This window comes from Lycorma delicatula, chromosome 4 (assembly GCF_047948215.1).
Source record: "Lycorma delicatula isolate Av1 chromosome 4, ASM4794821v1, whole genome shotgun sequence".
NCBI lineage: Eukaryota > Metazoa > Arthropoda > Insecta > Hemiptera > Fulgoridae > Lycorma > Lycorma delicatula.
Genome location: NC_134458.1, coordinates 70169258 through 70191352, shown reverse-complemented (window position 1 = coordinate 70191352; position 22095 = coordinate 70169258). Strand labels below are relative to the sequence as shown.

The 22095-nt window shown below is 32.0% G+C and overlaps 1 protein-coding gene across 7 annotated transcripts in view; it reads left to right on the top strand.

The window, feature by feature from the left end:
* Atf-2 (Activating transcription factor-2) overlaps nucleotides 1–22095 on the top strand; it is a 55827-nt gene that overhangs the window by 6465 nt on the left and 27267 nt on the right. For 6 of the 7 annotated variants that reach the window (XM_075363293.1, XM_075363292.1, XM_075363295.1 and 3 more), the window contains 4 exons: nucleotides 2752–2839; nucleotides 4221–4363; nucleotides 8736–8880; nucleotides 12759–12927. In XM_075363293.1, coding sequence (XP_075219408.1) covers nucleotides 2752–2839; nucleotides 4221–4363; nucleotides 8736–8880; nucleotides 12759–12927 — 545 coding nt within the window. The remainder of the gene's footprint in view (nucleotides 1–2751; nucleotides 2840–4220; nucleotides 4364–8735; nucleotides 8881–12758; nucleotides 12928–22095) is intronic. The other variant, XM_075363294.1, reaches the window with a different exon arrangement.

Genomic DNA, 22095 nt, shown 5'->3' with positions numbered 1-22095 from the left:
ATAATCTTAGTAGTTTCATCATTTTTGTCTAGTTTCATGATTGTTGTGAAAAACAAAAACAAAAAATTATTTTTTGCAATAATTCGACTTTAAAACGATCTTATACAAAAAAATGTTTTTCACTATAAGACCATCACATCCTAAACTGTCATGGGGACAATTCAAAAATTTTAAATGGAAAGTAGGGTTGAAACCAGTCATTTTAAAGGGTATTGGAAATCAACAATTATTCATTTAAAATGGTAACAAACATTTTTTAAAGAAGCAGTATGCAATGAAATAACCTTTCACAAGAAAAAAAAATTAATTATCGACTTACTTCAGTCTCTGACTTGAGTTTCCAAAGTAATTTTTTGTTTTCCATAAATTATTTTATGAAGCTGTATCAACCTTTAAAATAGGTACTCAAAATGTGTACCTTGTATAGTTTTAGATCATATTAGATGGTTGTAAAAACTTGAAACTGCAGTTACTATTTTATTTTGTGGGTCCTTTTTAAATTATGTCTCAAAGTTCATTAACTTCATGAGGCCATATTTTTAAATTTATGAAGTGTTCACTGATAGAAATCAGATGATGTCAAGTCCAGAGGCCCTGCAGGGTACTCAATTTCATTTTTTTTTCCAATTCACCTATAAGGAAATATTTCACTTAGAATGTGATGAATTTCAACACTAAAATGAGCTGAAGCCCACTTTTATACTGATGAAACCACACTTCTCTAAAATATTGCCTGCATACATTTTGAGTGGCTGGATATTTTAACACAGTATATTAATATTATTTTTTGTTGGTTTGCATTAAATTATCAGAAAATAATTTTAACTTATAATCAGTAAAAATAAATGCCCTTATTAGCTTATGTTTACTTTCAGTTTAACTAGGTTCTAGCGTACTACCATTTTATTATATCTATCTGTTTTCTGTCCCAAACTTGTTTATGGCATATCTGTTCCAGCTTCTCTACATCTGTTTGTGTATTGCTCTTTCTTTAAATTATTTTTATCTTTCCTGCTTCTTGAGCGCATCCACTGTTTTACTTTTTTCGTCCCCTTCTTTTTGTTCAACTACTTGGCTTTTTAGGGCAACGCAAACTTAACTTTATTTTCAAATTGCATGGATCCTATTTTTCTTCTTTTTAATGATAATCTACATCATGCATTCATTTGCCCTTTTCTCCTCAGTGTATTTTTTTCCATTTTTCTCTATTCCCACTTTTTAAAAGTTTCTCTACCTGTGTTTCTCATTGTCCAAGTTTCTTAAACTGTATGTTAAAACACTACATCCTCAGCACTTAATTAATTTTTTTAATTTTTTATCCATCTTATTACTTATTATTTCCTTTTTCTCATAAACTTATCTTTGACCATAGCAGTTCTGATCTTATTTTGTTTCTTACATTTTCAGTCATTATCTAATATACTTCCTTTATATTTTAATTTTTTATTTGTTTCTCTTGCACACCCTTTTGCCCCCTACTTCATTCCTCTCATTCAATGTATTAACACTACTACTTCTTCACTATCTGATATAAAACATTTTATGTATATATATGTAGTATTATTTTCAAATATTTGTTCATCACTTAGAAATAGTCATAATTATATTACTTTTGTTGGGTGGTATGAAATATTTTTATTTATAGTGTATGTTTCATTTGTTATCTCTCACTTTTACATTAAACTATACTCATTTGTTATCTTTTTTTTTTACATTAAACTGTACTCCGCATTACTAAAATTCAAAATACAAAAAAAAATTTTCAGATTAATTTTTAATATGATTATCAGTAATTATGTTGTTTTTGAATTGAAATCATTGTACATCTGTATTAGATTTAAAAATAATAGTAAAAATGTTTTTTTACTGTCAACCATATTGACATCTTTTCCCTTTTCTTAAATTGAATATATTTGTGATATATATCTTTTGACCGTGTAATTTTGAATGTGTTAGGCAGCATTTCATCTTAATTGACCTTCAAATTGCAGGAGGTTAATCTACTGATTTATTCCTGGTCAATCACTTGGTTGACAAAGTAAATTGAATATTTAATTTTAATGAGAAAACTTTAAAAATTACATTGTTTATTAAATGAGTAAAATGAATTTATTTTTTTATGTGGAATTACATTTATTTTATTATAACGTATTAACATGTTTTATTACTGATGAACTGTATGTTGTAATGTGTTATATTATTGTATTAATAGTATCTTTTTTGTAAGCAGTGCATGTAGTTACACCTTTTTTTTTAATTTCTCTCAATAAATTTAGTCCAGATTGTTTTTTGTAGATTGTAGAATTTATTTTTATGTAGTTATTTAAGCAACTCCATTTGTGTGTAGTAAAATAATATCGATAAGTGAATTTTGAGGTAGCAAAGTAAAAGTGGTTCCATTATAGTGCTGGTTCAAGCATTGAAAATGGACTTTGATCACCTGTAGAATTAAATTAGTTTTATGATAACAATTTTCCATTGCTCTAAATGCTTAATAGTTCTTGAGTTTTATATCAAAAAATCTGTTTTTTTATGGACTATTAAGTTCAACAAGTTGCAAGATATTTGAATACCAACTATTTTATTTTATTTTCAGACTGTTTTTAAGAAAACATGATCGTCTCACTAATTCTTTTTATAAATATATTACTTCAACTGCATATGAGTTATTTATTCTGTTATAATTAAAAATCATTAAGTATTCTCTATTGTTCAATATTCTTTAATCATAAAATGTTAATTATTTTTCAGAGATTACCAGCTAAAGACCAGTTAAATAATTATAAAAAGAAACATAATATGGTACTGCATCTTGGTACAAAGACAAATGTTTCATCCGGTAAGTTATGGTATTTTTAAGAACAACTGATAGTACTAACCAATTGATGTACTATAAGTATGTATGCTTTGACTATACTGTGTTCTCAGTTGACCAGGTAGTGACAGGCTCTGTAGTCACCCAATCGCATCGCCTATAGTTGGTTGAAACTTATTCACCCAACCGTCATTTTTACCTGTAATTTGGTTAAATCTCCTTTGACAAATAACTGTTTTTTATGAAGTGATTACTCCATCCTTGCGACTTTTTTTATTCATTTAGTACGATTCATCTGAAAATCTTTCATTTAGGTTTTAATCTGTTGGTTCCTGTAGTAGAGCGATAGCATCTAAATTTTATCCAGAAGGCTGTGGGTTTGATCCCACTCAGGCTTGGTGTTTTTCATACCTTTCAAATTAACTTATCTTTATAAAACTGCAATTGGGCATCTAGAAAAAAGATCAGCTTAACAGACTTAGGACAAACATGAGACTGAAAATTAAAAAATTATTTATTTCGCATTTAAGTAATAGAATTTATTATTTTTTACTTATTAAGTATTAAGTTTACCATGATTCTTAAACATAAAGAAATAAAATAAATTTTATTACTTACTTATGACATACTTAAAATAATATTTCTATATTACACGTAAAAATCACTTTTCAAACCATAAAAAAACTTATCCATCAGATTTTTCCTTCTGCTCGTTTCCCTATTCCTTCCCACTATTCCTTCATGAAGGTTGGCTCAATTATTTGCAGATTTATTAACATCTATTTGAAAATATCTATTTATATAATATTGTTTTAACCTTAGAAGTGTAAATGTAATATGAAAATTTGATTCAAATGTATTCACAATCTGGGTTTTTTCCACTTTTACCACACTGATTGATTGAATCTTCAAAATTCAGTTGTCTATTTTGTGTGCCGTGCAAACAGCTGATGAAAGAAAACTTATCTTTCTAGGCAGTTATGTTATATCAGTCAGTTGTAGTTTTTATCTTATACATCATGTTTTATTTATTTCATTTAATGTGTAGTATTAACAGTAATTTATTAAACCTCAAAAATAAAATCTTTTTTACATTCTGTCATTTGTAGAAAAGGATTCTGTTTAACATCCTGTTGGTGAATTAGTCTTGTTACCTTATAACCTAAATAGAACTGACATATGTACAAATATGTCGAAATACCGACAAAAATCATTGAGATTGATAGATTCCATCATACAAAAATTTATCATTATTTAGCCGTCATAAAAAATTTACATCAAGCAAGCAGCTGACCCAAAATCCTGTTGGTTAATTCGTTTTGTTTGATCAACCCAACTTATTTTTATAGTTAACTATTATTTATAATGAATGAATTTTATTTATGCTGTTTTTCTTTTTTTTTAGATCAGACACCTACTCCAACCAGATTTATTCGAAATTGTGAGGAAGTTGGTTTGTTCCAAGATTTACAAAATGTTAACCCTTTTGAAGAAACATTCCGTAAAGCTGTTGAAGCAGCAAAGGCTGGTATCATCACCCCTCTGCAGGTAATTTTTTAGTGGTTTTTATCGTAGAGTTAGGAAAGTATGTGTTTGAATAACCAATAATTGCATGCCATATTGATGCCATCTTCAACTTTTCCTACTAAGTTTTACATCTTTCTACATGAGTTTATCTTGAAAAAATAATTTGTAAAGGTTGAAAAATGAAACAGAATAACATTTACTTTTCTAATTACTCAAAATTACCTCACTATCAGACTCCAGTAATGTAACTACGCATGGTGATTAGCTGCTTTAGTTCCGTTGTATAGTTCAGGGCAGTAGTATAACGAATGCATATACATTAGTCTGATTCCAAACATTGAAACAGAAATTTTGCAAGATATGACCAACAAAGTGATGATTGTAATTACTGAACCTCAGGATTTTTTGTTGAACTTCATGTCACAATCTTTTGATATTTTGAGTATGTGTACTAGTGCGAGTCAACAAAATTGTATGTTAGTTAATCATTAAATGTTTAAAACCTTCAAATTGCAGACTGTAAGATTGCCAACAGTTACTGACTTCAGTACTGCATGAGAAAATGTGTTCTTTATAATTTCTAGTTACATGTATACCAAGGAACTAAAAATCAATTTCTGGAATTGCACTTTTATCTCTCGAAAATCCCACTCTCTATCAATATTTCTACCGCAGTTGCATTGCATGTATGTGTGCACATGCAGTGTTGTAAAATAAGATGCTTGTGCACAAATGCAAGCACATGCACCCATACATACACATAGTTCACATAAATATGAACATTAGTCAATGCAAGTACATGGAGTAATATCAAGTTCAGAACAGATACATTGTTGTGAGGTAGAATTGTTATCCAAAACGCTACTAATTAGCATATAACTTCTCAAGATAATTTGTGGTGAAAGAACAAAGTACCAAAATTTTGAAATATAAAGTGACATTGTTTTGATATTTTTCTTTTATCTACAATTGTAGCATGCTTATTACAATGAAAAAAGCCACCATTCAAATTCATTACATTTCCACACTTTGAACACAGTCACCTTGACTGAATAATATTATTTTCGGTTAAAAACTAATTCAAACATTCTAGATTAAGGGTAATATTTACAGACACTATTATGTTAACTTGCAGTGCTGGCAAGGAAAAGTTTCATTATAAAGTTTGCACAACAGCCATAATCACCAGTAAACTAAACGTACATTAACTTGACTGTCCAGTAGACTTACCTTTGCCATTGTTTCATTCAAGTATTGTTCCATACATTAAGATAACATTCCATATCTGACAAATCCCACCTCTCCAACCTCTGCTAGCTGCAATATTGCTTGTTGCAATATTTGTTGAGAAATGAAGTCGGGACAATTAAATGGAGGAAAATTGAAGATGATATCAGCATATTATACAATATATGAATAACCTGTCAACAAATTGTAGTGTAATGATATTCTTTCTGAATTATGAACATTAAAGGTTGTCTTAACTTTATTAAAGTAATGTTACTTTACTTGTTGATTTTTTTGACATTCATAAAGTAAAGGTTTTATAGCTGCTAGGATAGTGCTTCATATGTTTGAACAATATATTTATGAGAAAGGGTTTGCAGAATGCCATTCTAATTTTTCTCTCTTGTGAAGTTCCTGGAATCTAAAATTCATTTTACATTGATAATGTAAAATAATAAATAATGTAAATCTAAATAATGGTATTATTCATTCATTGTTTTTTTTAATTCATTTTTTTTAAAATTGCTAGCGTTGCTTGCGTGTGGCCTTGTTTCTTTTTGTTTTTTTACAAAAGTATGTCTTTATTGTTTGCTTTTTCTTATGGTAAGATCAGAACAATTTATTTGTTTTTTGTGCTTCTAAAATTCAATTTATGGTGTATTTTATTCATATATGTTAATAATTGTTCACATTGTCTTGTGTTGTCTGGGTGGGACCATATTTTAATATACTTCAGCACAAAATATTGTTTTAAACATTCAAAAGCAAACAACAATATATACTAAATGAAGTGACACAATTTAGATTTAACACATTTTTTTGACCATGTTCTAAATATTTGTCTTCCTAACTCTGTAAAACTGCCAGAAAAAACATCAGCTGTCAGAGTGAGAAATAGTAGTTCCACTCACAAAAGATCGCTGTAAAAGTGACTGAAAGCATTGCAAATTCACTTTAAAATGTTATATGTAATAAATTTTGTTTATCATTAAAAAATTAATAATGCTACTCTTTTCATAATTGACCTCCATGGATGTATACATTGCACTAATAATAAAGTGATTGAGAATTAATATTATTTTTTTTATTTTCTAGTTTATAAATAAAATTTAACACTGATGGTGGTACAAGGACTGAAAGGCAAGATGATTTCTTTGGTGGTTTCTTTTGTATTACTGTATAAAGTGGTTTCTTTATTGCCATTGTCGTTGATAGTCAATAAAAAAAAGTGAATTCCCTGTTTAACAAATTTTAAATAGTCCTTAGCAAAAAACAGATTTCTGTTCTTTAGCTAAATAGCATTTTTATTACTACTTTTAAATGTATTTCAATTTTTTAATGTTAATTATATTACCAGTGGTTTTTCATTCTGTTTTCAGGATGTTATTTTTGTGTTTTCCACTGCAGTAAAAAATATATTATTAAAAGTATATTATTTTCAATTTACTTAATTTTGTAATATACATTGAACTGAATTATTGTTATTTCTTCATAATGATTTATGAAAATTTATTGCAATTAAAGATAAACTGAACATAAGTAAGTTGCTTCTTTATTACCTGTTTATCGTTCAAAACTGATATTTTTATTTTCATTGCAGGTATCAAACTTTTTACATACTAATTCTGAAAGAATTTCTTCTTCCATTTATTTTTCCTCTAGTTCTGTTGCTTCCTAATTCATTTTAAAAATCTCAAATTATAAAAAATAATAAAGTAGTATAGATTATTAGGTGAGTTATTCATAATTAGCATAAAAGGTATAAATGTAAACCTACAGTTACAATAGTTATTTAGCATTGTCATTCAGTAATATGGTAAAATATTGTAAACCAGACTAGTAAAAAGATCTTTAGTTATTATCAATATATATGACAAAATAATTACTGATCGGTTAAATTCTTAGAATTTACTTAATTCGGTGCAATAACAATGGAAAGAAAACTGAATGATACTTTGTGTTATTGTATGATTTAAGGATTGAAATGAAGGGTGACATATACATACAGTATACTTTATCTCTATCACTGCAATGTACAGTTTAATTACCTAACATAGACATAGTGTTAATGAGTTATGTTGTAAAGTCTGCGTGACAAATTTTTCTTCCAATATTTTTATCTCTTTTTTTACATAGAATTACATCTGTAGCAGTAGACTTAAAAATAGGATTCATGATTTCATCTCCTAAGAAAGAGTTTACTTTTTAGAGTTGTGTGATGAAGTGCCCAAAATGAACCAGCTTAAATTATCTAATATGGCCAGTGCAATTAAAAATTTCACAGGCACTTTTGTGTAAGATTTTGAAAAATTATAACCATCAAATATGCTCAAAAACAGATATTTCCATTTTTAAAATTGCAGCTAAAATTAACTATTAAAATAATTTTAATAGTTTTAAATAAGCTAAATAATTTTAATCAATTATAATCTGCAAAAAAAAATGTGGTTCAGAGACACCTGTAAACAAGACATATATGTGGATGGAATCCAAAAAAAGCTGGAAGAACTTGAACTAAAATGAATAAAAAAAGGTTTTTGTTACAAAGAGTTAGTTTTACTGTAGAAAAAAAAGGGAAAATCTTTTTTTACAATAGATGATGCAAAGAAAGATGCTGATTTCCCAATAACTGAAGTATGATTCTCACTATCTAGCCAAAACGTATTTCCCAATCCTTACTTCAGTGTTTATGTCATTTGTTGTAAAATGAAATCGTTCAGATTCATGTACTTACAATTGAATACTGCAAAACAAGCCCAAAATAATCGCACACTATAATTTAAAAAAAAAATGCAGTGCGATTTTTCAGTTTCTCTTATCGTTTGGATTTGTCCTGATGTGTTACACTGCTCATTATCAGTTGCTGGGTAGGTCACACAAATTTTCATGTAACTTTCTGTTTCTGGATTTTCTGAAACACATACAGACACAAATATGTTATTTGACTCATAAATAATTCCAATAGTAGAATAAATAAAAAACCCTCTGGCCAAAGAGAACTATGTATTGGAGCCTATCACCAAACACGATTAAGTCTATATCTAGTTCAGTTTAACATTAAGGTATTAAAAAAATAATAATTTTTTATTATTAATTTTCATTGTATCTTTTTGTATTTGTTAAAACTAATAAAATATTTACAATTTCATTTTATTTATTCAAAAAGGGTTCAAGTATTGGTGGAAGTACAGGACCTTTAAGTGGTGTGGATGATACATTGCATACACCTCATGTCTTCCCTCATACAATTGAAAGTGAGTCATCAGTATTAACGCAGTCTTCACACCAGATCATTAGCAAACAACAAAGTGGTAATTAAATTATTTATGTTTCATTCTTTTGTCGCCAGTCATTTGACCAGTTCAATGCACCCTGCCATCTCTTTCTTTTTTGTGTCTATCTCTTACCTTTAATGTACCTCTTACATTCTACATCCTGAGTTTTTTCCTGTTATCATTTTCCCCTTTCTTCTATTGAAAATATTGATAATTCTTTTGTTAATTGAATCAACTGCCATGATTGTTGGCTACTACAGAGTGCCAGAAGTATGTAGTTATTCATTCAAAGGAAAACTGCAACAGCAGGAATGCTGTTAAAAAATTAACTTCAGTATACTAAAAGAACCTGGTTTTTGAAAGTTTTGCTGTTATATGTCTGTAGAGAGATTGATATCCATGCCGCTATGTTATGCTCATACTGGTTTGTTCTAATGTAGTTCTGTTTCCATAACCCTGGGTTGGAGCCAGCAAGTTTTGAGTTATGGATACATTTACTATAATACAATATATAGAACAGTTTCTGTCATTATAGTACTAATATTTTGCCAACTTCTGTGACACAAATGGTAGCATCTCGGCTTTTCATCCAGTAGAATCTAGTTTATATGCTTTAAGAAAGATTGTTAATATTGAATAATCAATTTGCACAGTTCACATATGAGACTGAGTATTTGAAACATAACTCTATCTTCCCTCTCCTCTCTCCATTTTTCCCTCCCTTCCATTACCTGCTTCCTCCCTTTCATGTCATCATTTTCATAGATGTATTCCATTCTCTATTCTCTTCAAATATTTATACAATCTTATCCTTGAAGGTTTTCTCCTCTAAATTTGTGATTCTTTTATTTCTCATCCTGTGTACCTTTGAAAATCCCTTTGTATTCAACAGGAATTTTATTTTATAAGTCTACATTTTGCTTATTACTTTTTTCTTCATAATATGTATGTCTGCTGAACGTGTAAGTGTTGGGATGCAATAACCCTGATATATCATCTTACTTTTCAGTACCACATCCTTACTTTAGATCAAATTTCTCTCTCTTTTAAGGATTGCTTGCATTTACATGGCTTCTCATTTATCTCTTTCTTAGTTCCTCCTGTTTCAATCTGCATACTTTTCAGACAGATAAAAATCGGTTGTTCTTTAAAATTATCTTATCACTTTACATGCCAATCTACATTGCTTCCTAGATGTGATTTTTCTGTGTATTAAATCTAATCCCATATTGCTCTACTACTCTCCACTCAGTTAGGTGTTCCTAAATTTGTCTTGTATTAGTTGCAAACATTAGCTCTAAATATTGTTACCTTCATTGTTCTTTCTCCAACTCTCACTGTTGGCTTCACTACAGCAAGTACTGTGCTCTCAATCTTGTTATTAATTTTTGGTGATGGACAATATTGATAAATATAAGAACATTCAGAAAAGAATTTCTGAGAGCAGGGATGTTTCTGGTGCTGGATCTTTTGAAACCGGATAGCACTCTTTTTATTCTCGTTCAATTTATTCATTCCTGTTTTCTCAAAAAACCTGTCTTTTACAACTATTCTTACACAAAACATGTTTTCCTCATACATACATTTGCACAGAAATTGTGCAAAGGATAAAATATATGTACTTAAGATGAATTAATATGTACTTAATATGAATTAATATATGTACTCAAAGGATGAAATGATTGTGTACTTTCTTGGTAGCTAAGAAGATAAAACCATTAGCAGTTCCTTCCTATGCTTATAATACTTTTCTTGGAACTACTTCATGTTAATATTGACCTTAACCTTGTTAAGGAGAAGAACCTGAAGACTGTTTCAGACTTCTCTCTATGACCTTTTTCTACTTTTGCCCAAATTCTTCCGTCAAGTATCTTTTTAAAAGTTTTGCTCATGATAAATGTAGGTGCTCTCCTGAAATTCTTAAACATTTTCTTGGTTCTCGCCTTAGAAGGGAATAATTTTTATTCCTTGCTCATTCCTTAGGCATCTTATCTTTCCATACTATCCTCATCACCTGACATAACCTCCGCTTCTTAATTTTTCCAGTAGCTCTTAATATCTTCTCATTCAACTCAACCACTCCCTCTGTTTTACCTCCTTTCATTCTTTTCAGTGTACATTTGCATCTGCTGTTTTTAAATTGTATTTCTTTCCATGTGGTAACCCTTCTCTTCTTCTGATCCTCTTCTCTTGGTTTAAGCAGCCAATTAAGATATTCTCAGCATCATTAAATTCCTTAAAGTGGTAAAATGGTGTTATATGCATCTATCATATGGACATTCCCATCATTCTTTTCTCTATTCTAAATATCTAGTGCAGAACATTACTACTTCCATCGCTATACCATTCCATTTCTTTCCCATTTCTTCAGCAGCACTTTCTCCTCTGTATTATAACTTGCCTCCTCTTCCTTTTATTTCAGTTTTTCTATTCTTTTGCTGTTCCTTCTTTCCTCTCTAAAGTATCACCAATAACTGATCATCACAAAGAAACTGAAAGTAAAATCTTTTATGTCTATTACCCATTTCTTCCTTCTTCTACAATGGACATATTATTCACCAATCGTCTGATCTAATTTAACTATTGTATCATATTATTTTGTGGTTTTCTTTTTTCTTAAACCATGAGTTCCTAATAACTGATCTATTCCTTTTGGATAACGCGTAACAATTCTAATCTCCACCAGGGAGTATATGCATTCTTTATCAAATTCCGTTTCCTCATTACATCCTGCTTACAGAGAGTATTTATCTGTAAAATATCTTAATGCTTTCCCTTTGCTTATTTCACTTATCTTGTCATGACTCATTAATTTCTCTTCTAACTCTGATCATGACTTATTACCACTTCCATTTTGATTGTATTTACTTCTTACCTTTCAAAGATGTGTCTCAGTTTAAGAAAACATTTTTCATCTGCTAGTGGTTTCCTAGGCCTTAACTTCATCTTAGCCTCATCAGCTGTCAGTTTTTCAGAGTTCCTGTAGAGCCTTCACAACTATTACTGCAGTACCGAGGCACATAAAGTCGTTTGGCTTATTGTTGCCTAAATCCCATGTCATGATGGCTCATCTCCTGTCATATGAGGGGAATAAATTAACCCAAAAAATCTATTGCTTTTCTCCCTGCATGTTGCTAATTTTATGGTTAGTATTAAGTTTGGTTAATATGGTGTGCGATTCTCATGACTGCATGTTATCTTTATAATTATTTTGGCTTTTTCTATTCTTTGAAGTGCCCAACATTTATTTTTAAATCATTTCCTTTTCACTTACTCATTTGCTTTCCTTCACCACACATCTGTGTAAACTATGGACAACTTTCCTAATACCATCGCTGGAGAATTGTCATCTCTGACTGATATTAAGTGGCATTCTCTTCAAAGTTTATCAGTCTGTGATATCAGTGTTTTCTCAACATTAATGATCTTCAGAGCTACTGGTTTTAAACCAATAAAGGGTCAGAATAGTGTGTGAGGAAGTGGATGAAGGCACAAGATGGTAAATTCTTCCGGGACTGCTTTCAAAGATTTTCTCTATCATTGAAATATATGGCAAATGGAGGTGATTATATAGAAAAGTGTAAGTGGTAAAAACTATAAGTGAAAGTTTACAACTTTTTTTCATACATTAAAACACTGATTCTTGTAAAATCCCATAAAACCAGAGATACGACCTTTCATTCTACCTCTGTTCTTGCAACCATGTTTTTTACTGTGATTGTGATGGATTTAGTACACTTATTCAAGTACAGCTGGATTTTCTTGATTCTTCATTGTATCATTAGAATATTGTAATTTTAAAATTTATTATAGCAATTTTTATTGTTTGCTATATATATATTTTTAGCTATAGATATTCTGCCATATTTATTGCAGTATTTTAATTTTATTATCTTTTATATGTATATGTCTAGGTAATGTTGAAGGAAATGATATCAATAGTAAAAGTGTTATTTCAAATGAACAAGATACAGGAGGAACATTGCGTATTCAAGAACATCAGAACAATGGTAATAGAGTTGTAATCCAAGAAGCTGATACTTCGCAATTAAAACTTTTTTCATCTGACAGGCCGGTTCAAATGTAACTATTTTATTATATAACTATTTTTTTTATAATGTAACTATTCTATTATATTTTATTTTATTTTTTTATAATCAAATGTAACTATTTTGTTATTTTTATTTTAAAAATATTTCTATAATTGAAGATGGGTAATGTGTGTTTATTATAACAGAAAAACTGATTTCTATTGGGTTCTTCTGTAACAGAGATCCTTTTTGTCAGAAGTGGAAAAGTGGAGTGAGTAATGTATATGGAGCTTCCACTTTACCGATATTTTTGCGACCCCACTTGATTTTCAGTTCAAAAAATTTCAAGTTAACTTAGTGCAATAATACTGATCAACACCTTTTACTTTTTAAAAATCAAAACCCATCAAAATCTTTTCAGCTTAATTAATTGTGCAAGACAAATAAATCTAACTGTAATTAATAGTATAAGCAAGACAATCCTTTTATTAAAGATTAACAACTCATTTATTATATTTATATCTCAGAGACGTGGAACTGGACACATCAGAGCAGAAGATAAACAAGGCAATTGCTGGCGTTGTCAGGAGTCATGAGGACTTCATAATATTATCACTAAGGAGAGAGTATGGCGATACATAGAAGATGACAGTTAGCACAACACACAGGGTAGCAAATAAACTCATAGAGAAGAGGATAGCAGTCAAGTGGGTTCACTGCCGAGCTTATATTAGAGTAGAATCCAAAATACAATCGCTGTTACAGATGTTGGGGCTCTAGGCACAGGAGCACTGAGTGTCGAGGTCCCAACAGAACAGAGCTGTGCTACAACTGTGGTGGCAAAGGGAATGCCAAGAAGGAAAAAGATGTTTGGACTGCAATAGCATTGAACACCGCACTGGAGGCGTGATGTGCGGCTCAACCAGAAATGATTAAGTTGGCCCTATGTAATCCCAATAGAAGTATTCTCTCCCACGACTTAGTGGGAGAACTGGTGAGGGGTCTCAATGTGGACATCCTCATAACAATCAAACCTAACCAATATACAGTTGCCTGAAGATAATGGTGCACAGATGCTGTGGGTGACATCGCTATCCTGAATATTAGTGGACGGTGGGGCTGGCAGTCATTCCACAGAGAAGGACTGATAGCAGTGGAATTACCTGATGCACTGCTGATTGGAGCCAATGTCAGCCCAACTGCGAATTTCTTGAGTTTGAAGCATTTATGGATAACTCAATGATGTCATTGCCAGATCGCCCAGGAAGACCATTCTGATGGACAACTTGAAATGTAAAGCTGTTGTCACCAGCAGTCCTTACACAAACCAATGCGGGGGGTTTTTCAGACATCATGACAGTGAATGGTCTTTACTGCTTAAATGATCACATACCTACCTATGCGGCGAGGCGACACCTTGATTCTGGATTTAACCATAATGGACAGATTATGGGATCGCTTCAGGTGTAACTGAAGAGTTCTGCAGGACAAAACGACAAGTGATCACTTTGCCACACTTTAGAAATTGAAGACCCATTGTTTCATTCAATAGCCTGTCAGAAACCTCCCAAGACTGACACAAAGGCAAGTTGCAACTGTCGTCGAAAATGTTGCCAGACTGATCAAAGATGGTAGAAATTTGTCGCCGTTATCTCTCCAGGATTTGATAGTCCATGAGATTTCAAAGATTCCTAACAGTAGTACTAGGTTTCACCCAGTATATTGAGCAAATATCGCATATGCGAAGTGAACTTCAGAGTCTATGATGCCAAAAACAGCAGTTAAGGGTTGCAGGAGGGGATGCATACAAAGAGGCTGCGCAAAGATATGTAGCTGCACAACGCTTAATAAATTATGAAATCAAGCAGTTTTAGAAAAATAAATGGAGAGAACTCTGCAGAGAGCTTGCTTCAGATCAAGCCATCACATGTGGGGGCAAGCCATCACATCCCTACAAAACAATTTGATAGTCGGCTCCCCATCCTCACCGAGGAGACAGCGAGACACCAACTGATTAGATTGTTTCCTTGCATAATGTTGCTACTGAATACATAAGAGTGTGACAGAAAGCACTTCACACAAGATGAGGTGATGGCAGCCATCCTCAAACTGAAGGACAAAATAAGTCTGGGCCCAGACGACATACCAGCCACAGTGCTAAAGGAGCTAGTCAAGGAAGTCCAGTGGGAGATTTCGGAGATCTCCAAACATGAACTCAAGAACAGGACTTTCGCAGAGTGCTGGAGGAACTCAAGAGTGGTTTTTCTCCCTAAGCAAGATGGAGATGAAGCAAACCCAGATTATCGCCCCCTGTGCTATTAAATAATTTCAGTAACGCCATTGAAAGGATGCTTGTGCTTTGCATGATGGACGAGCTTAATGCAGACCCGGGCATCCATGCAAATCAGTTTGGCTTCTGGGTGGGATGCTCCACAATATAGGCAGTACGAAAGGTAGTAGACTGGGCTGCTCTAGAGAGACAGGACACTTGGCACACAAGAAGGATTCTGATGCTAATCCTGTTGGATATACTTAATGCATTTGGTTCAATAACATGGGAATCGATTATAGCAGCGCTGGCTGCAAAAGGGATCAGTGCCTACCTCAGGAGACAAATTTCTGAGTACCTGTCTGACAGATGGGTTGATGCTGACACTGAGAACAGAAGGCTGAGATTTCAGATCTTTGGGGGCGTGCCACAGGGGTCTGTCCTGGGGCTGTTGCTTTGGCTCATGGTCTATGATGGCGTCCTGCAGCTTCCTTTGCCGGCTGCAACTGAAACAGTGGTGTATGCTGATGAGCTGGCCTTTCTGGTCAGTAGCAGGTCTGAGGCTGAGCTGGAAGAAAGGGGAAACAAGGTCTTAAATGCAATCGGGGATTGGATGCAGGGACATAGACTGGAGCTGCCCCTATAGAAATGTGTATACATCACACTAACGGGCAGTAAAACGATTGGTAGAATAAACCCCATGCTAGGCAGACAGTTGCTACAAAAGAGAGACATGATGAAGTACCTGGGTGTACAGATCAACAAATTGTGTAAATTTAATCAACATGTAGTAGACGGTTGTACAAGGACCGAATAAACCTTGAAATCCTTGAATGCATTGATCACTACTCAGTCGACCCCTGCTTCCAAACGCTGATTAATAATTTTTATACTTACTTCAGCATTGTTATATGCCACCCTGGTTTTGGGTGGAGGAATGAGGGTCATGAGGAACTGGGAACATTTACAGAGGGTCCACAGGCATATGTTGCTGGGTGTCACGGTGGGTTATAGAACTACGTCATACAGTGAGGTGTGCATGTTGGCATCAGCTTTGCCAATTGACCTGCAAGTTAGAGTGTGAGAGCTTTGCTACGATGGTATAGGAAGAGTGAGGCTGAGGTTAATGTAATGGAAACATGGCGTGAAAAATGGATGACTGGAAATGATGCAGCCTGGACAAGGAGATTAATCACAGACTTAGACATGTGGACTAAAAGGAAACATGCTGATATAAATTTTTATACGTCAAAAATGCTCTCTGGCCATGAAACCTTTGAACACTACCTCAATTGATTTGGCAGACGGGACTCTCCATGCTGCATGTTTTGCGACAGAGAGGACACAGCAGAGCACACCATATTTATGTATGCACAATGGCATCTTTGGTGGACTCAAGCAGGCATCGACAGATTAAGACTTGAAAACCTGGTGTCCTTCATGCTGTCCTCAGAGGAGTACTGGAGGGCCTTCAACACATATGCTATGAAGGTGTTACACCCTACAGACGCTGAAGGGAGACGCTGTGGACTTTAGTGTAGGGAAGGGCGGACAGCACCCATCCGTGAGGGCCGGTATGCTTAGGTGTGCCGGTTCCAATGAGCAGATGGAGACTCCGGAGATATCGTAGGTCAGGGGTAAGACCAAGACTCGGCTGTTGTGCAGGGCCTGGGAATGACATAGTCCGGCCTGGTTACCCCCTCACAAGGATTACAGGCAGGCAAAATAAACCAGACCAGGGGAAATGAACTGCCGGTGGGCGGGGAGGCTCCCTTAGAGTAAAAGGACACTTCCCTGGGCTGAGCTTTACTTAATTGTATGCCCAGCCCAGGGGAGTAGGGTGGAAAAAAGCTATTAGAATAAAGCATTTCAAAAAAGTTAAATTTCGTAATCCTAGGCTTGTAAAATTAAGATTAAAGGTTTTTAATATATATTTATGCCGTGTAATAATGGTACAAGCATTTGTGGGGCCAGCCTCCATAGTTTTTACTTAATAAAGAGATTGACTTGATTCATAGAATTGATGTTAATCCTTTCTTTTTGTCAGCATGAGAGAAAATACCTCAGTATCTAATACCTGGGCTGAGGGATCCCAGTTTCATTACTGTTTTGAAGATATGACAGGATATAATAGACATAAATTTTATCAGATGAAAAGACCTTCTTGTAAAAAGTTAATAGAGAATTTTCTTGTATGTTCTCCATTACTCAAAGCTTCATCAATTTGGCATATGCTCTCTGTGGGGGTCACATTCTTGCAGACATATTTTTGTCACATGAAATAAGGCACTAGAACAAAAATAGCAAGGAACGTTTGGTTCAACCTGTCCTTAACAGAAAAGTTAAAGATATTTGGCTGTGTCCCAAATTGGGAATCCCAACCCCTAAAAAACATTTAAATAAATAAAAATATTATAGTGCTTTATCATTTATGGTGTCAGATTGAGATGTAAAATTACAGATATGGGATCAGAACCACTCTACAACAAAGCCTTCCAAAAACATTTTATATATTAAGAATAAATAAAAAATGAAAACTTTTTGTTGAGCATAACTGGAAATGAAAGGTAAAACTAAAATCTTGAAACCTAAAAAAACTTTTTTTTACATAGAACGCCTGAAACTGAAAAAGTGCAAGTGGGTGGTACATGTCTTGTCTTTTTGAAAACATTCTCCAAATCATGCACTCTTCAAGACAGCCTAGTCTACTAAAAACGTATTTTTTTGGAAGGGGTAAACCTGAAGATTATGTATTAGCTCAGCATCATTAATGTCTTTAGATGAAAAGGAAAAATAACATTGTAAAATCAGGCCAGTACAGCCAGAGGGCTTATAGCTTTATAATTCTTTTATGAAAATAGAAGAAAGACTAGATGTCAATAATGCTAAACATTTTTTTTTTAGTGTGATGAGGAGTGAAAAAATTTCTTGGCACAGTTCTGCACAAGAAGACCGACTTTTCGTTATTTGAAAATATTTAGTATGAAGTTACATATTCTTTAACTTGTCACGCTCAAATTTGTTTGACCTTAAATTGAGTGCAACTCAATAACAACTGAACAAATCTTCATCAAATTTTCACATGCACAACTTCAGATACACTTTTACATCATTTCTAAATTTCAATAAAATGAATTTCATAGTTTTGGAGATTTTCGAGCCACAAAATTTTATATATAGGCCTATAAATCAATATATACAGAGTGATTCCAAATTTCATTGCAATCTCTCAGGAGATGATTCTATAGCCAAAAGTAAGAAAAAAACATTTATATAATCATAGGTCAGAAAATGGTTCATTAACAAGTTTCAGCTCATGAAACATTTAGTTCTGCTTTCTGCTTCTTCTGTAAAACCACAGTAAAATTCTTAGGGTACAAATTGAGGGGTAAATTTGGTGCTCTTATGGTTTTTCAAATAAGAAATGGAATAAAAGTGGTCCCAGACCTCTATCTCACGTAAGTTTTAAGAAAAATACGGTAAAACACAAAAACGTTTTGTCAAAAATATACTTTTTTAGTTATGGAATAAAATATCTTTATTAATGCACCAATAAACAAATAAAAATTTCTAATTAATTTGTAGAGAATCTAATTCTGAGATGCAAATAAAGTCTACTAAAATTAAACAGAAATTTGAGAAGTTCAACTTTAATTAAAAATAAAAACCACAAACTGGATCGGAAAAGTGTTACAATTTTAAGCAGAACAATTCTCATCAATCTTTGAACAATGTAATGTAAATGAAAACAAATAGAAAACTTATCAGTAACAGAAAAAAAATGAATAAATAATAGCTATAAAAAAAATTAAAATCGCATACTGTTTGTTTTTTTCTAAAAATTATTAAATATCAAAAGTTAATTGATTGATAAAGCTGTAAACATTTTTTCAAAGCAATTGCTCAGTGTGGCTGCCATTCTTTTCAGTGCATAGTTCAGCTTGGCAAATCCATGCTAGTTGGGCACATCTAATAGCATCATTATTGTTCCTAATAGTAGCTCTAGCTTCTATTATATAATGTTTCAATTCTTCTTGTGTGCCAATATGAGCAGAATAGATTAATGACTTCATCCAACCCCAAAGGAAAACATCCACTGGCATGAGACTGAGGTGGTCATTTTATTAGTCTGTTTCAACCAATCCATTGCTTATTAAAAATGTTATTTAATGATTCATCACATCACAACAGTACTGAGCAGGTGCGCCGTCACTGAAAAACCACATCTGCACTCTATCTGCAAGTGAAATATCTTTGAGGAGTTCTGTCAGATTTGTTTGCAAAAAGTGCAAGTACCGCTCTCCATTGAGCTTGCGGTAAGAAAAAAGGGGCTATGAGATTATCATCAAGAAGACTACATCACATATTAAATGAAAAGTGCATTGGAAAGGACTTGTAGGCAGTATTATGGGGGATTTTCTTCTGCGCAAGTGTGAGTGTGTAGATAATTTACAATGCCATTTCTTGTAAAACAGGATTCATCATTAATTAGAATATTACTGAGGAAAGCGGGATGATGTTCACATTTTCTAATTAACCATCGACAGAATTTCATTAATCAAAATTGGGTTGTAATAACTCATCTTTTCTTGCTCATAATGTTCATAAGAAATTTCCCAACTACTCGAGAATTCCTGGAAAATTGAAGAAGTTAATACTGATGCTTCAGTTAATGAAACCTCTACATGTGAAAAATAGTTTTAATCCAACACTATTCTAAATAATCAAGGCAAATTTGTCGTGTTGTTACCATGCAAAGATAACAATCAACTAGTTGATTCTTTTGTTAATACTAAAAAGTCAAGTCAGGAATTGAATAAGTCAAAACAGTTAAATGTAATTAATAATATAAATAAAGATGTTTCTAGGGAGTTAAGGATACACTTAAAGAAAATTAATGTTAATAATTTGGTAAAGATTAATTAATTGGTGAAATTAATCCAAAGAAATGGTGTAAAGAAATTTTGTTATGTAGTAATATTAAAGTCAATTTTTTAAAAGGTAATGAGAATAACAGTAGTATTAATATGAAATTGTATCAGCAAATATTTTCTACTGATGTTAATCCAGTAAAAAGGATTGATAGTAACAGTAAATTAAATGAACTGCAAAATCCAAAACGGTTGTGTAATAGTGATAAAAATAAAAATTTTAATATTTCACGCAGTAAAAATAATAATAATAATAATAGCAATATAAAAAAGAATAAAAAGACTTTTAGTGATATTCATTTAACTGGAAATAGTGATTGCAGCAAAGTAAAAAAACCAAAATTGGATTTGTCATCATCATCTTATCAGAATAGTAGCGATACAGATTCTTATTCAGATACGGATACAAGTAAATCTATCAAAACTAGCCCAAGTAGTTCAGATACAGATTTAGATACTAGGAGGACAAACAAAAAGAAAATGATTATGTTAGACATAAAGAATGTGAATGTGATAAAAAAAACCAGAAAGAAGATAAAAAATAATACAAGTGTATGCATTGTAAAAAAATATTTGATAATAGAAGTGGATTAGGCCAGCACATTAACAGTATGTTGTGCTATAGATATACCTATCGTAAATTCTGTACTAAGAAATTCATTCTGGAAAACAATTACGTAACTGTTACTGTCCTAAGAGAAGCTCTATGAACCATTTTATTTATAAATTTAAAAGTCCTATTCAAAAATGATATACTTTTACAATATGTTCAGTCAAAAATATATTTGTAATTGTTGTAATAAGACATTTAAAATTAGATATGCATATTGGTAAGCATAATAAATCAATAAAGTATACTTGTGATATATGTAAAAGGTTATGCAATTCAATGATTGAATACACTGAGCATAAATTATTGCACAACTTTGATTATAAATGGTAAGAGAATTATTTCTTCTATCATTCATAAATGTATGATATGCTTTCGATATAATATAAAATGCCAGGTACAACAACTTGGTCAGTTACCATCTTTCAGAGTTATTTCTTCCTGACCATTCTCTACTTGTGCAGTTGAATATGGCAATCCAATTATGATTTGTCATGGTTCAACAGTTCCAACTTTCATTCCACCAAAAATATACTTTATAAGTTGTATCAAATTTAAATTCAGATAAACTAAAATCAGACATGCAAACACGACCAGGTTATACACAAGGTTTAACTTGGTTATTTATTTTTCTCTCTCCACCCCATTTTTGTGGTTTATGGGAAAGTGCAATCTAAAGCATTAAATTTCATATGCATTGTGTAACTGGACAAATGATCCTTAATTTTGAGGAATTTACAGTTTTAACACAAACTGAAGCCCGTCTCAATTCCCATCCCACATAGGCCACTATTTCAACAGATCATAGAGACCCAGAACCTTTATCTCCCGGACACTTTCTCATAGGATTTCCACTCAATTCTTTATCTGAACTTAATTACCAAAAAATGTATACAATCTTATCTGGAGAAGATGGTCTAAGAACTACTTACATTATTTATAGCAATGCAATAAATGGAGTTTTCCTTCTCGTAATTTTTGTGTTAGAGATTTAGTATTAGTTACCAATGAAAATTCTTCACCCATGCATTGGAAACATGGAATTACCCAGGTTTACCCGAGTTTTGACAACCTGGTAGGGGTTGTTGATTTATGTACAGTTAATGGTTAATTAAGAAGACCTGTGCATAAGTTATACCTATTACCAATTTCAAATGATTGATTTAAATAATATTTTTTATTGATTTAATTATTTTCATACTACCATTCTTGGAATTTAATTTGAATATATTCTTATAATATGATTTTAACATGCTCATAAATATTATTTTAATATTTATAACCTAATTTACATATTTGTATTAATTTATTTATGATTTTACATTTATATTATACATTATATGATTATATATTGATTTATATATATATATATATTTAGGTACAATAAGGTTATATTATTATGAGCTTTTA